The sequence below is a fragment of the Capra hircus genome, chromosome 2 (assembly GCF_001704415.2).
Source record: "Capra hircus breed San Clemente chromosome 2, ASM170441v1, whole genome shotgun sequence".
NCBI classification, from domain to species: domain Eukaryota; kingdom Metazoa; phylum Chordata; class Mammalia; order Artiodactyla; family Bovidae; genus Capra; species Capra hircus.
Window position 1 is genome coordinate 64,136,552 of NC_030809.1, and position 14,787 is coordinate 64,151,338.

General features: G+C 44.2%; 1 protein-coding gene across 6 annotated transcripts in view; it reads right to left on the bottom strand.

Moving 5' to 3' along the window:
- Positions 1-14,787, bottom strand: part of RALB (RAS like proto-oncogene B) — a 75,438-nt gene that overhangs the window by 15,345 nt on the left and 45,306 nt on the right. For all 6 annotated transcript variants that reach the window (XM_018061702.1, XM_018061688.1, XM_018061679.1 and 3 more), the window contains one exon: positions 2,808-2,967. In XM_018061702.1, coding sequence (XP_017917191.1) covers positions 2,808-2,921 — 114 coding nt within the window. In that variant the 5' untranslated portion in view covers positions 2,922-2,967. The remainder of the gene's footprint in view (positions 1-2,807; positions 2,968-14,787) is intronic.

Consider the following 14,787-nt stretch of genomic DNA (forward strand, 5'->3'; position numbering starts at 1 on the left):
ACTCTTGGCGACCCCATGGACTGCAGCCTACCAGGCTCCTCCGTCCATGGGCTTTTCCGGCAAGAGTACTGGAGCGGGGTGCCATCGCCTTCTCCAACACTGCTGGTGGGGGGAATGTAAATTGGTGCAACCACTATGGGGAACACTATGGAGGTTTTTCTGGAAACTAAAAATAGAACTGCCACATGGTCAGGCAGTCCCACTCCTGGGCATGTATCCAGACAAGACAATACTTCAAAAAGACACATGCACCTCTTTGTTTGCAGCAGCACTATTCACAATAGCCAAGACATGGGAGCAACCTAAATGTCCATCCACTGACGAATGGGTAAAGAAGATGTGATACACATATAGAGTGGACTGTTACTCAGCCATAGAAGAGGATGAAATAATGCCACGTGCAGCAACATGGATGGACCTAGCCATTATCAAGTGAAGTCAGAAAGAGAAAGACGAAGACCATATGATATCGCTCTTAGGTGGAATCTAAAATACGACACAAATGAGCTCATCTATGAGACAGAAACAGACTCACAGAAATAGAATGGACCTGTGGTTTTCACGGGGGAGGCGGGCTTGGGGAGGGAAAGGCTGGGAGTTTGGGATTAGCAGATGCAAACTATTATATATAGGATGGATAAAAAACAAGGTCCTACTGTATAGCAGCACAGGGAACTATACTCAATATCCTGTGATAAACCATAATGGAGAATAATATGAAAAAGAATATATATAGAATTGAATCACTCTGCTGTACAGCAGAAATCAACACAACATTATAAATCAACTATACTTCAATTAAAAAAAAGAAATTGGTCATGCAAAAACATACAAACAGAAAGTTTCTCATGATAAGGTTCAGGGGAGTATGACTCAGGAGGTGATGGAGGTTTTGGTCTGAAGCTTATTCAAGGAAGGGCACTCTTTAAAGAAACAAATATAAAATCACATATGTAATATTAAATACAAAAATGATTATCTTGAAGGAGAAAAGGAATCACAATTAATTATACATTTTATTAAAAGTAAAAATACACTGGTGAACCCACCCTTGGGAGTCCTTTGTGTGACATTCTTCCCTTGACTGTAGGGGACCCCGAGACTGGCTTCGAACCAAAAGAATATGGCAGCTGTGATGAAATGACCTCATGACTACATTTCTATGCAGGAGGATCTGTCTAAACTACCAGAGATTTGCCTGCTGGCTGGGGAAGAGTTGTCTGCGGAACAGACCACACAACAGAGAACTAGGGGCAACTTCCAGGAGCCAAGGGTGCCATCCTGCATCTGCCAACAGCCAGCGAGCTGGCAGGAAGCTGGATACCCTCCCTGCAGCCTGAGACCCTAGGCAGTGCCCTCAGCTCAGCCAGGCTACACCCCTGACCCCTGGAAACTGGAAGTGATGACTGTGTATAGTTTGAAGCTGCCGAATGTATGGTAATTTATTACACAGCAACACTACAAATACCACTGACTCCCCAAATCCAGCACAATAACAATCTTGTTAATTAACTGCCTGGCACACCTCTAGAATACTGTCCTATGTTGTATACACTTGCTGGATATGCTTGAACTATCTTGTCATATGCCAGTGATCCTGAAATATTTCCTATAGAGCATTTAAAACTCATGTAGTCTTTCTTCTAGCATAGTTGATCTAAGTTTCTCTTTGATGATGGTTTACAACTTCACAACTACGTGACACCGCTAGTAATGAAGGTTTGAGGACTCTTGGCAAATTTTAGCGACCTCTATCCATCTTCCTTGTAAGATCTGCAAGAATCTTCCAGGCCAGTTTCTGACTCCATGTTTTGAGCCTATCCCTCTGCTTCCCACACACTTTCCGTGCCTGCTGCCTTGGACACACTCATGCCAGGACATACCCCTGGCCCCGCACCTCCCATCACGATGCCAGGTTGAATCAGGGGGGTGGTAGGAATAATCCTGGTGGGCAACAGACACTGGGACAGCTGTTGATAATCCAAGCACAAGCCCAGTGATTCCAAACCACACAAATGTGCCTCACTGGTCCTCTGCTAGGTGTATCCTTAAGCTCACTTCCCTCAGCCATATCCCAAAATGTCATGGCCACCCAACCCCACGCTACACAGGAGGCGGCTGGACAGGGGGTCAGAGTCTAGTGAAAAGAGAGGATGATCTTAACTGACTGTGGTGACAGTATCTTCGCTTACAAATTCTGGAAATCATGTGTCATGCAAACACACTACCGGCAAGAGGCCTCGAGGCTCAACTCTGGTCTGGGGGCTCTGCTGCAGGACCAGCAAGTGGCCATCAAGCAAGGACACTTGCTGCCACAGGAATCAAGCCTGTGTTGTCACACTGGACTTGCGCCAGCGCCGTTACACTCAGAAAGTGATGGAAACTTGGAAATTTACCCTGACCAATGGGACAACTAGCGCACACGTGATGTCTGTCACTTGAGAAAAGATGAATTTCTTACAACTCCTCTCTCGCTGTCAGTATGTCCCCCAGATCAACGGTCACAAAGCTAAGCACCTGGCTCACTCTTCAGATACACCTGTGCAAAGGCGCCCCTGTTCTCCTGTCATAATTCAATCATGGGCGTAATGGGAGCAGGGACCCCAAATACCCTGTGCCAGAGCTGAAATCGTCACCTAACATCAGCAGTGCAGAGCTTACTCTGGTTAGAACCTGCTGGAAAGCTGTTCAGAAGCCACTGTAACATAATTTACCCCATGACTCTAATGCGCACGGGGGAACAGGCACACGAGGGACGGGGCAACAGCAGACCCGGCGGGGAGGCAGCGTGTGCTGGCATGTCTTACCTCATCGTACATGAACTGCAGAGTCAGGGCCGACTTGCCAACCCCTCCACTGCCAACCATGATCACCTTGTGAAGGGCCAGGGAGCTCTGGCTCTTACTCTTGTTTGCAGCCATCCTGCTGGTTTTCTGCGAGACGCGGCTGGAGGACCCAGTGGAAGAGCTGCCAAGAAAACGAACAGAGACTCAGAGGCGGTTTGGTTTCCACCCAAAGGAAATCAAATGAAAACTCTATGCTCCGTAAAAGCCTAACCCAGATGTTCCAACAGAGAAGTCACTCATCCAGGTTCCAGGCAGAGATAAAGCCCCAACCACTCCGGAGTCATGGACCAGGAGTAGAGTGAAGGCAAGACACAGAGAAGAAACGAGCATGCGCAGCTGATGCCCCATCACCAGAGAGGCCGGGAGGAGAGCCACCATCAAACCCGTGGAGGGGCCAGACAGTGACCCCGCACCATCTGTGCCCTGGGAACTGCGCAGGGGCCTCAGCCTTGTTCTCTGTTTCCTCACGACCCTGCCCCACCTCCAACACACACATGCACACAGCCCACCCAGGGACCAGGAGGGACTCTGAAAAGGGTGAGTAAACCTGCTTTTAACAATCAGCATCCCTTCACAATACAGGACAGTTAAAAGGAGGAAAACTCAATTTTTTACTCCACATTGATTTACACTGATGAACTAAAGTGAGTTAAACTTTTCTAAAACAACTATTACTCAAAATCAGTTTAGCCTCATCAGAAGTGAGATGAAGTATGTAGAACAGAACAACCTTGGTGGTGTGGGAAGAGAAAGTATTCTGAATAAGTACATTTAACACACACCTGAAACTTGGGATCTAGTTAAACTTAAAAGCTTCTGCACAGCAAAGGAAAATCATAAAGAAAACAAAACAAAACACCTACAGAATAGTTGAAAATAGGAGAAAATATTTGCAAATGAGGCAATCAACAAGGAATTAATTTCCAAAATATAGAAACAGCTCACACAACTCAAAATCAAAAAACAACCCAACCTGACTTCCCCGGTGGTCCAGTGGTTCAGAATCCGCCTGCCAAGGCAGGGGACACAGGTTCAATCCCTGGTCTGGGAAGACCCCACATGTCATGGGACAACTGAGCCCATGTGCCACAACCACTGAAACCCGAGAGCCTAGCGCCCGTGTGCCACAGCGGGGAAGACAGCACAGTGAGAAGCCGAACAGCTCACCGCAGCTAGCCCGAGAGGAGGCCTGCAGCCAACAACAGAGACCCAGCGCAGCCAGAAATAAATACATCTTTAAAAAAAACCCAACCGAAAAATGGGCAGAAGACCTAAACAGACACTTCTTCAAAGACAACACACAGATGGCCAATAGACAAAGGAAAAAATGCTCACTATCACTAATTATTAAAGAACTGCAAATGTACAAAAGTACAATGAGATACCATTTCACACTGGTCAGAATGGCCATCATCAAAAAATCTACAAACAAGAAAAGCTCGAGAGGATGTGGTAAAAAGGTGCAGCCACTATGGAAAACAGTATGAAGGCTCCTTTAAAAACTAAAAATAGAGTCACCATATAATCTACATAAACCAAGTGCCCATTTTTATTTTGAAAGATCTGTATGGAAAATCTCTTTCACATCTGCCAAGGCATAAGGAAAAAGGGTGTGGGCTTGGGCATGTCATGGACCCAAGCCTGGTTCTGTCATTTGTGAGATGTGGACCCAGATGCTTGTTACTCACTTTCTCCAAGCCAGTTTTCTTATCCACAAACACAAGTAAACCATCACCCACCCTACAGGATTTTTCTGAGTCTTAAATGAGATAACACATGTGAAAGACCAAAGCACTGAGCCTAACATGTAAGAGGAACTTAACAGCTGGCTTCCTTCCTACCTCATTTTAAGAAGAGTTCTTTTTTCTAATTAGACATGATGGAAACCTACTTCTGACAAAGTAATTTGAAAATACCCCCAGCTGAAAAATAAAATATGTCTAAACACACATATCATTGGGTAACATAAAACATCATGTTAAATCAGTGGTTCCTATCCTCGGTGGCAAAAGGGAATCCCTGGGGAGCTTTACAAACATCCCTGGAGATTCTGATTTTGGTCTGGGCTACCTGGGAACATCTAAATGCTTCCCAGGCAATGACAGTAGATGCCGAGGTTGAGAACGTCTATTAAACGCACAGGTGAGCTCAGTAGAAAGTAAGAAATCCCCAAGTTGGGGAGAAAAAAAATCAGAGCAGTAAGAGCTGGTATTTCCACAGTTCTGGATGGCTGCTGCTCTTGTCTGTCTAGTCAAAGCTATGGTTTTTCCAGTAGTCATGTATGGATGTGAGCGTCTGGACCGTAAAGGAAGCTGAGCCCTGAAGAATTGATGCTTTTGAACTGTGGTGCTGGAGAAGATTCTTGAGAGCACCCTGGACAGCAAGGGGATCAAATCAGTCAACCCTAATGGAAATCAACCCTGAATATTCATTGGAAGGACTGATGCTGAAGTTCCAATATTTTGGCCACCTGATGGGAAGAGCTGATTCATTGGAAAAGACCCTGATGCTGGGAAAGACTGAAGGCAGGAGAAGAGGGCAAGAGAGGACGAGAAGGTTGGATACCAACTCAATGTACCATGAATTTGCGCAAACTCTGGGAGATAGTGAAGGACAGGGGAGCCTGGCATGCTGAAGTCCATGAGGTCACAAACAGTCAGACACAATTTAGTGACTGAACAACAAGTACCACCACACAGGGCTTGGAGGCCAGGTGCCCCTGCCAGGTGGGCGTTAGAACTAAGACTCTTCTCAGGTGGGAATTGAGAAGCCAAGACCCCTGAAGGAATGGAAGAAGTTCCCTCTACCCTTCTGGGTTCTTCTGACTGGTCTGAGAATTAACCTGATGTGAGACAGATTAACAGAGACAATCCAACCAAGTTTAGCAGCACAGAGACCTAGGAGAGACCCACACAGACTGAATCCCTTGTTCAAGTGGCCAAGGAGGATGTTGAGGGTGGGGAGAGTCAGCTCAGGCAGTTACCAGGAAAGCCCAGTAAACAAGGTAAGGTTGCCATGCGGGTTGAAATCCTGCCTGCTTCACTGATAAGACATTCTAGAGATTCCATCATCCTCTTCCTGGTACAGCGACGGAGACGCCCTTACAAATGGAGCTGTACTTGATAGTGTCAATGTTTCCTACAGAAGTTTAGCTCCTATATGGTTTTTGGAATTTTTTCCATGTCTGTTGTTTCCTGGAAAACAAGCATTAGTATGCCAAAGAGACATATCTGGGGGCAGTAAATTCTGTTCCCCTACAGCAACAAGAGGGGAGGATGACAAAGAAGTGCGTCTGCCTGAGCCCTGGCTGAGGAAAGTGTGCCCTGACACTCTATAACCACAGCACTCCTGCAATGCCAGAAAGAAAAAGTAACCCCAGGCTGGTCAGGGGGCTAAACACAACCCCTGAGAAGCAGGGACAGCATGCAGTGAAGATAGTTTAGGATTGCTACAACCAAAGGCCAGATAGGAGCCCACAGCTCCGTCCTATGAGACAGTTAAGAAACTAACCACTCAGGAGAGCTGGCAACTGTGACAAGCAGGACTTTGCAGACAGCCATTATAAAGAGTGTATTTGATCATTTTTCACAAAGACAAAACCAAAATGTGAGGAGCACTGCATTATCAAAAGGCCAAGAGTTGAAGAGAGTTGAAGTTGTCTACAGTATTTTAAAAGTATTTACCACAGAAAGTAATAAAAATGTAGTGGGCGGTGGCGGGGGGAACAACCCCATCTTAGTTCACTGGCTGGGGCCCTGAAAATCAGACTGACGAAAAACAGATTAAGGAGGAAAAACCAGACGGGTGCATCTTGCACACACACAGCAGAGCTCAGTGGTGGTGACTCCAAGGGGACGCTTAGAACTTGGGCTGAGAGCATCTGAACCTGAAAACAATGAGCACTGCAGGGAAGCGACGAGACAAGCGTCAGGGGCCTGCGCTTCCAGGAGTGGGAAACCTGGGCAAGGTGAACACAGGGGGCCTAAGGCACGGTGCCAGCTCTAAGCAGCACCTTCTCTGGCTGATTAGGGATCACCCTGCCCTTCCTGGTACAGAGGGGAAGGTGCAGAGTTTTTCTTTGTGTCTGTCACTTTTCAATTGCCTTCAGCTCAAATAAGCATGTCAAAGTGGCATCTCTGGGGGAGGCATACCCTGACCCCCTTCAATGCTCAGCAGAAATTAAGAAAATACACAAAACTGTCTTTAAAAAAGAAAAACATCCTGTCATCCAGAGATAGTCGCTATTATCAGTATTATTTCCTGCTTGTATTTTAATCAATATATTCTTATACTTTAATCCATATATCTGTATATAATCGTATACTTTAATTCTTATATTTAAAATCTTTCTAAGATCATATATATATGTAGGTTTTCATTTTACTTTTCATGTATCATATCTACTGTCTCCTTAAGCAGAGAAGACTGAACATAATCATACCTTTTCTGGATGATTTAAGGATCACCATCTCTATGGAAACCAGCTGTGTGACCAACCTTGGGCTGCTCCAGGTGGGATCACATGTCTGCTTGCTCCCTTCAGGCTGGATCCTCAGTCCACTCCTCCTTTTCTTTTTTTAAAAAATGTATTATTTATTTGGCTGCTCCAGGTCTTCTTGTGGCATATGGGAATCTAGCTCCCTGGACCAGGGATCGAATCTGGGCCCCCAATGTTGGGAGCATGGAGTCTTAGCCACTGGACTGCCAGTTCAGCTCAGTTGCTCAGTCATGTCTGACTCTTTGCGACCCCATGAATTGCAGCACGCCAGGCCTCCCTGTCCATCACCATCTCCCAGAGTTCATGCAAATTCATGTCCATCAAGCTGGTGATGCCATCCAGCCATCTCATCCTCTGTCGTCCCCTTCTCCTCCTGCCCCCAATCCCTCCCAGCATCAGAGTCTTTTCCAATGAGTCAACTCTTCGCATGAGGGGGCCAAAGTACTGGAGTTTCAGCTTTAGCATCAGTCCTTCCAATGAACACCCAGGACTGATCTTCCTTTAGAATGGACTGGTTGGACCTCCTTGCAGTCCAAGGGACTCTCAAGAGTCTTCTCCAACACCACAGTTCAAAAGCATTAATTCTTCGATGCTCAGCTTTCTTTACAGTCCAACTCTCACAGCCATACATGACCATGGGAAAAACCATAGCCTTGACTAGATGGACCTTTGTTGGCAAAGTAATGTCTCTGCTTTTGAATATGCTATCTAGGTTGGTCATAACTTTCCTTCCAAGGAATAAGTGTCTTTTAATTTCATGGCTGCAGTCACCATCTGCAGTGATTTTGGAGCCCAAAAAATAAAGTCTGACACTCTTTCCGTTGTTTCCCCATCTATTTCCCATGAAGTGATGGGACCAGATGCCATGATCTTCGTTTTCTGAATGTTGAGCTTTAAGCCAACTTTTTCACTCTCCACTTTCACTTTCATCAAGAGGCTTTTGAGTTCCTCATCACTTTCTGCCATAAGGGTGGTGTCATCTGCATATCTGAGGTTATTGATATTTCTCCCGGCAATCTTGATTCCAGCTTGTGCTTCTTCCAGTCCAGCGTTTCTCATGATGTACTCTGCATAGAAGTTAAATAAGCAGGGTGACAATATACAGCCTTGACGTACTCCTTTTCCTATTTGAACCAGTTTGTTGTTCCATGACCAGTTCTAACTGTTGCTTCCTGACCTGCATATAGGTTTCTCAAGAGGCAGGTCAGATGGTTTGGTATTCCCATCTCTTTCAGAATTTTCCACAGTTTGTGATCCACACAGTCAAAGGCTTTGGCATAGTCAACAAAGCAGAAATAGATGTTTTTCTGGAACTCTCTTGCTTTTTCCATGATCCAGCGGATGTTGGCAATTTGATCTCTGGTTCCTCTGCCTTTTCTAAGACCAGCTTGAACATCTGGAAGTTCACTGGACTGCCAGGGAAGTCCCAATTCCCCCTTTTCCAATTATGTGCTTTTTAATAAGTGTTCTAAGCAATTAACTAGATAATTAAGCACATTTGAATTGTGACTAAAATAGGGTAAGTGGGACGAGGAGCAGGCCTCCCCAAAGGCTCAGGTGGTGAAACTGCTTTTGACCGAATGAATTTCTGGGCCACGACCGTCGCTCACTACAGGGCTGAGGCCGGTGCCTGAGGCTGGAAACTCTAGAACACCAGCCTGCCACATGATTTCTGTGAAGGAACCTTGCTTCCATGAATTATTATAGTTGTATGAAAATAGAGAAATCCTTCTCCAGATTAGAGGCAGGGGTGCTTTCAAACACATGTAGACATCTAATTCTGAGCTGTTATTTTCAAAATGCAAAGTCAGTTTTTCTAGAAGAAACAATAATAAATGGATTGAGGACTGGTTTGACAAATCAGTGTCTGTGCTCAGAGCTCAAGAACTGAAATAACCATGGTGGCTATATAGTCTGTATGACCCATGAGCACCTGACATGAAGCGGGAGAGGGCAGGAGGATCAGCCGTGTCCCTCGCCCTGGACCTTACCTGGAAATGGCAGATGCCAACCCTCCAGACTCCTGTCCCTGGAGATGATAAACCCCTATTTGTTTAAGTCATTCTGAGTCTCTTTATTGTTACTTGTACTGAAAGCATTTCAGAAGGACTCTCTGCACTCAAGAAACTCAAAGTCTAGTGATTAGTTACAGAAGCTGAGTGAATGATTCTAGTGTGGGGTGACAGATTCTACGGCAGAAGTACAGAGGAGGGACTTCCAAACCAGAGAAGAAGGTCAGGGGACATGACCCTCAGTTCTGCAGAAGAACTGAGCCCTGAAGGAAGTGGCCACAGAGGCTACAGAAGTATAGGAGGGACTTTCAAGCCAGAGCAGAAGGTCGACGTGACTCTCAGCTCTGCAGGAGAACTGAGCTCTGAAGGAAGTGGCTACAAAGGAGGAGAAATACCAGGAAGAAAACGCGGCAGTGAGGCTCAGGAAGGTCACATTGATGATTTCATGTTTATAACAGATAAGCTTCACCAATAAATGTGTTCTTAAAAAATAACAGCAGTCTTTTCCCCCAACATTTTATTATGAAAAGTTCCAAGTTTTCAGAAAAGTAGAAAGAGTTGCATGGGGAACCCATATTCTTATCACCTGGATTCTACAGTCAACATGTTGCCACTTTTGCTTTATTGCATACCCAGTCACCGGGCATCCCTCTCCCCATCCATCAGTCCACTTGGCTTTCTCACGTGTTTCCATGGAAGCTGCAGACATCGGCACCTGCCATCCCTAACCAGCAGACATCTGTTTTTTACAAAGCAATTATACCTCTGCCAGAACTCTTAATCTCTTTTCATGAACTGAGTTCGTCACCAATACCAATACCCAAAAGCCACAACACAGACTTTCCTTCAGGGCCTATAACACCAAGTCCTAGCAAGTTCACACCTTAGGGTAGGAGGTCTTTTACTGGGGACTCGAGAAACACACCAGCAGACACCCTTTACTATGTCTCTACCCACCAACAGGAAAGCTCTAAAGCAGGCTTCATTTTTTGTCCAAAAAACATGTAAACACGACTCTGTGCTAAGCTGTGCATCTCTGCCCTTAGAAAACTCAGTCTAAGGGAAGATATATAAACAGGGCATGGAAACAGAACTGCCCACATGCAGTGATAAAGATGGGCCAAGGTCTGATGGAAAGTGTAATGAACTCTGGGAAAAGAAGTAGGGAAATGTTCAACACTGAGTCTGAGTTCATTCAGCAGTGGGCGTGAGAGAGGGATGCTTTCCACTTGGAACAGAGGGCGCGTGCCAAGCACTGGAGGCAGGCAGCATCTTGGCGGGTCCTGATGTCACGTGACAGTGAAGCACAGGTGTGAGGCAGCAAAGTGCCAGGTGTTGTGTCTCAAAAGCTAGATTGTTCATTTACACACGTGTCTGCTGTCACTTCAGTTGTGTCCGACTCTTTGTGACCCTATGGACTGTAGCCCGTCAGGCTCCTCTGTCCTTGGGATTCTCCAGGCAAGAATACTGGAGTGGAGTTGCCATGCCCCCCTCCAGGGCATCTTCCCAACCCAGGGACCGAACCTGCAACTCTTTCACCTCCTACATTGGCAGGCAGATTCTTTACCACTAGTGCCACCTGTGAAGCCCTGTTCATCTACAAATGAACCTAAAACACTGTCTTTAGAAGCATATCCTACAGAAACAGGGAGCCACTGCAGGGCGGGTCCCCCAACCCAACCTCACTGTAAGGCTTTGGGTCAGTAAGAATGAACACGTACCCTCCCATACAGAAAATCAAGACACCTTCATTTAGATGGCTTGGCAGGGAAGCAGAGAGCTGGGCAATGCTTGTCCTATGTAATGTTCTACAGGATTCACTAGTATTAGATTGGGCTCCCTACCACTTAGTGTTGATTCAAATACAAGAACACATATTTATCCGAGAAGTAAAATTCTGAAAGTAAATCATGATATACAAACATAAACCATGCAAATGTGAGTTATGAGGAAGGGGTGGTTTCTACTGCACCCCAGTTCCCTGGGCTAACATGGTCATGAGTCTTTCCTAGGCTGGAAGAAAACAAATTGGAAGGTAGAGTCAAAATGAAAAATATAGTACCTTGTCTGTATCATAGGGTTGTCATAAAAATCAAATGAGAATTTGAAAATTCAGGAACAAATTCACTCCTCAGTCCTCATAAAATTCAAGTATCCTGGGTAACATGGTGCACAAACGTGCACAGGGAGTGATTCAACACTACGTGTGCCAAGAACGGCATTTAGCACTTTTTTTCAGATAGTAACCTGGATATTACTAATAGGCCATCATAATATTTCAGTCTCTCAGAATATTATTCATGTTTTTAATCCTTGAGATAATCAAAATGGGGGAGAATCCTAAACCTGGGACACTTTGAGCACCAAAATAATTAACGGGCAGTAAAGAAAGCAGACACTAAAAAATGAGGAATTCATGAATCCATACCTATAAAAAATATTAAACAAGGGAGACAGGAGGGCCCCCCCTTAGGGAAGAATGCCAAGAGCAGGCAAATCAACATAGGGGTTCAGTTCAGTTGCTCAGTCGTGTCTGACTCTTTGCGACCCCATGAATCGTAGTATGCCAGGCCTCCCTGTCCATCACCAACTCCCAGAGTTCACTCAGACTCACATCCATTGAGTCAGTGATGCCATCCAGCCATCTCATCCTCTGTTGTCCCCTTCTCCTCCTGCCCCCAATCCCTCCCAGCATCAGAGTCTTTTCCAATGAATCAGCTCTTCGCATGAGGTGGCCAAAGCACTGGAGTTTCAGCTTTAGCATCATTCCTTCCAAAGAAATCCCAGGGCTGATCTCCTTCAGAGTGGACTGGTTGGATCTCCTTGCAGTCCAAGGAACTCTCAAGAGTCTTCTCCAACACCACAGTTCAAAAGCATCAATTCTTCGGCACTCAGCTTTCTTCACAGTCCAACTCTCTCATCCATACATGACCACTGGAAAAACCATAGCCTTGACTAGACAGACCTTTGTTGGCAAAGTAATGTCTCTGTTTTTGAATATGCTATCTAGGTTGGTCATAACTTTTCTTCCAAGGAGTAAGCGTCTTAATTTCATGGCTGCAGTCACCGTCTGCAGTGATTTTCGAGCCACCAAAAATAAAGTCAGCCACTGTTTCCACTGTTTCCCCATCTATTTCCCATAGGGGTGAGGAAGTGAAAAAAGCAAAAAATCAACATTTTGCAGCTATCAGAGTAAAGACTGATTCAGGCAAGAATGGTTAGTAGATGCTAAATCTAAAGGGGAGATTGAGATGAGGAACAGGATATATGCACGGTCTTCAAGTGTCTCCACAGATTCCTTATGAATCAGACTCTGCACTTTAGTATAGGAGCACTATTCTAAGTGTCAAGACAACTCCCAACTGTTCATACCACTTTCTGTTACAATCCAAACTAGGAACAACCCGATCTAAATTAGGTCATGAAGGGCCCTCCCCCCAAAACAGCATTCTCAGATATGAAGGAGCACAGGAAACAGATGGATTGCAGGGACAGTAAATGCTGAACACGAAAAAAGAAGAGCGCAGTGATGCCATCTCTGCAGGCAACATCATTTCCATTAACACTGAAAATCCTGTCTCTCGGCACCTAACACCTATTATTACATCTGACACAAAACATTACATCATTGTGACAAAATGACTGTATATGTGGGTATGCGTGAGAATAGAAATTGACAGCACTGAGTCCCTACATCACTGTCTTTTTAACGATATGACACAAACTTCTGATTTGTAAACAGTCTCACACATATTCCCTGGACAGAGAGGTAGGTAGTATCTTGTTCATGTGTGTGTCTCCAGGGCCTACAGAGAATCAGAGACCTAGACAGGCCCAGAGAATGAATAGAGAGTGAATGAACGATGAGAGAAGAGTTCTGGAAAATAAAAATGGGGACACACTTTAAACAATTTTCTGTAGTAAAAGTACATTTCTCATCTACCTGTCAAGGAAACATTGGCTCGAATGCTACATTGCGAATACAGATTCTAAAAGGTAAGCAATTAAAGCAGCAGCCCTCCCCAGAGGTTTTTATTATAGTTTAGCAATAAATGTTGTTAGCTACAAAAATCATAATTTTTAAATGCACACATGTGCACATGTACACAAACATGCTCAGCAGCCAATCTGAAGAGATGAGTCAAAGATGAATAATTATAGAGCAGAAAGATAATAACTGCAATAGACTGAAACATATCTAGTTTGTTCACAATGATATTATACCAAAAAGCACCTTATTCATCACCTTCGGAGGACTAGTGAACAAGTCATTATTTTAAAAACTGGTAAAGGAAAAGAATTAAAAATGTTATCTTGCTTGTCTCATACCAACTGTACCAAATAATAGATGAGGTAAAGATTCCCTTAACAAAATATTCTAATTAATCAAGAACAACAAAATTTGGGATATCACCACTTTGCAACTCCTCGTGAGTTAAGAAATCAAGGTATCAGGGGGAATTCCCTGATGGTCCAGTGGTTAGGACTCTGTGCTCTCACTGACAAGAGTGCAGGTTTGATCCCTGAAAAGGGAATTAAAATCTCACAGGCTGTGTGATACAGCCAAAAAATAGGAAAAGAAGTTGAGTATCAATGGCTGCTAACATTACAAAAAAGATACAACTTGACATCTTGAGAAAGACCCAAAACCATGAAAGATGTAGTCTTTCAAAAACAACAACAACAAAAACTTCTAAATCTAACTACTGAATTACTGGAAGTGCAGGACACAGAGGAATATGCTGAATATACCACAGACACACCATCAGCAACACAGAAGCTATAGAAGCTCTATGCAATAAGTCACCCAATTTTGTCAACAAACTTCAAGAAAAAAAGATGAAGAGGGAACCTGTAAATTATGAGACCTAAGAATCGTATCAACTGATTAAAATATATGGACCTTACTTGGAGCCCAAGTTGAACACACAAACACACACATAAGAAGACTAGAGAATTCTGAACATTTGGCTGGATTGGATAATACTAAGGAATTATTATTTTTTAAAAAAAATTTTAAGTGACTACATTTAACTTCATTACAAATGAAGCTATATGGAATTTGTTTCAGAGTTTTCAAGGGGAAGAGAGTGAGTAGGGATATAGAGGAAATAAGATTAGCCATAAATTGGTCAGAAACTGTTGAAGCTGATTGATAAACACAAGGCAGTTCATTTTATTAGTCTTTGCCCTTTTGTTTAAATTTGAAATTTTCCACACTAAACAGCTTTTTAAAATAATGAGGACAAAAATATAGGTGCCTGGGTCCCACTCCCTTAGAGATTCCAAATTAGGCACATGGAAACCTAGGTTCTTTGTGTCCAGGTGATTCCAATTCACACGTAGACTGAAAACCACCCCATTAGACTGAGTTCTTTGAGAATAGAGTCTGTATTTAGTTTACTGCAATGTCACCCATTACCTATCACAG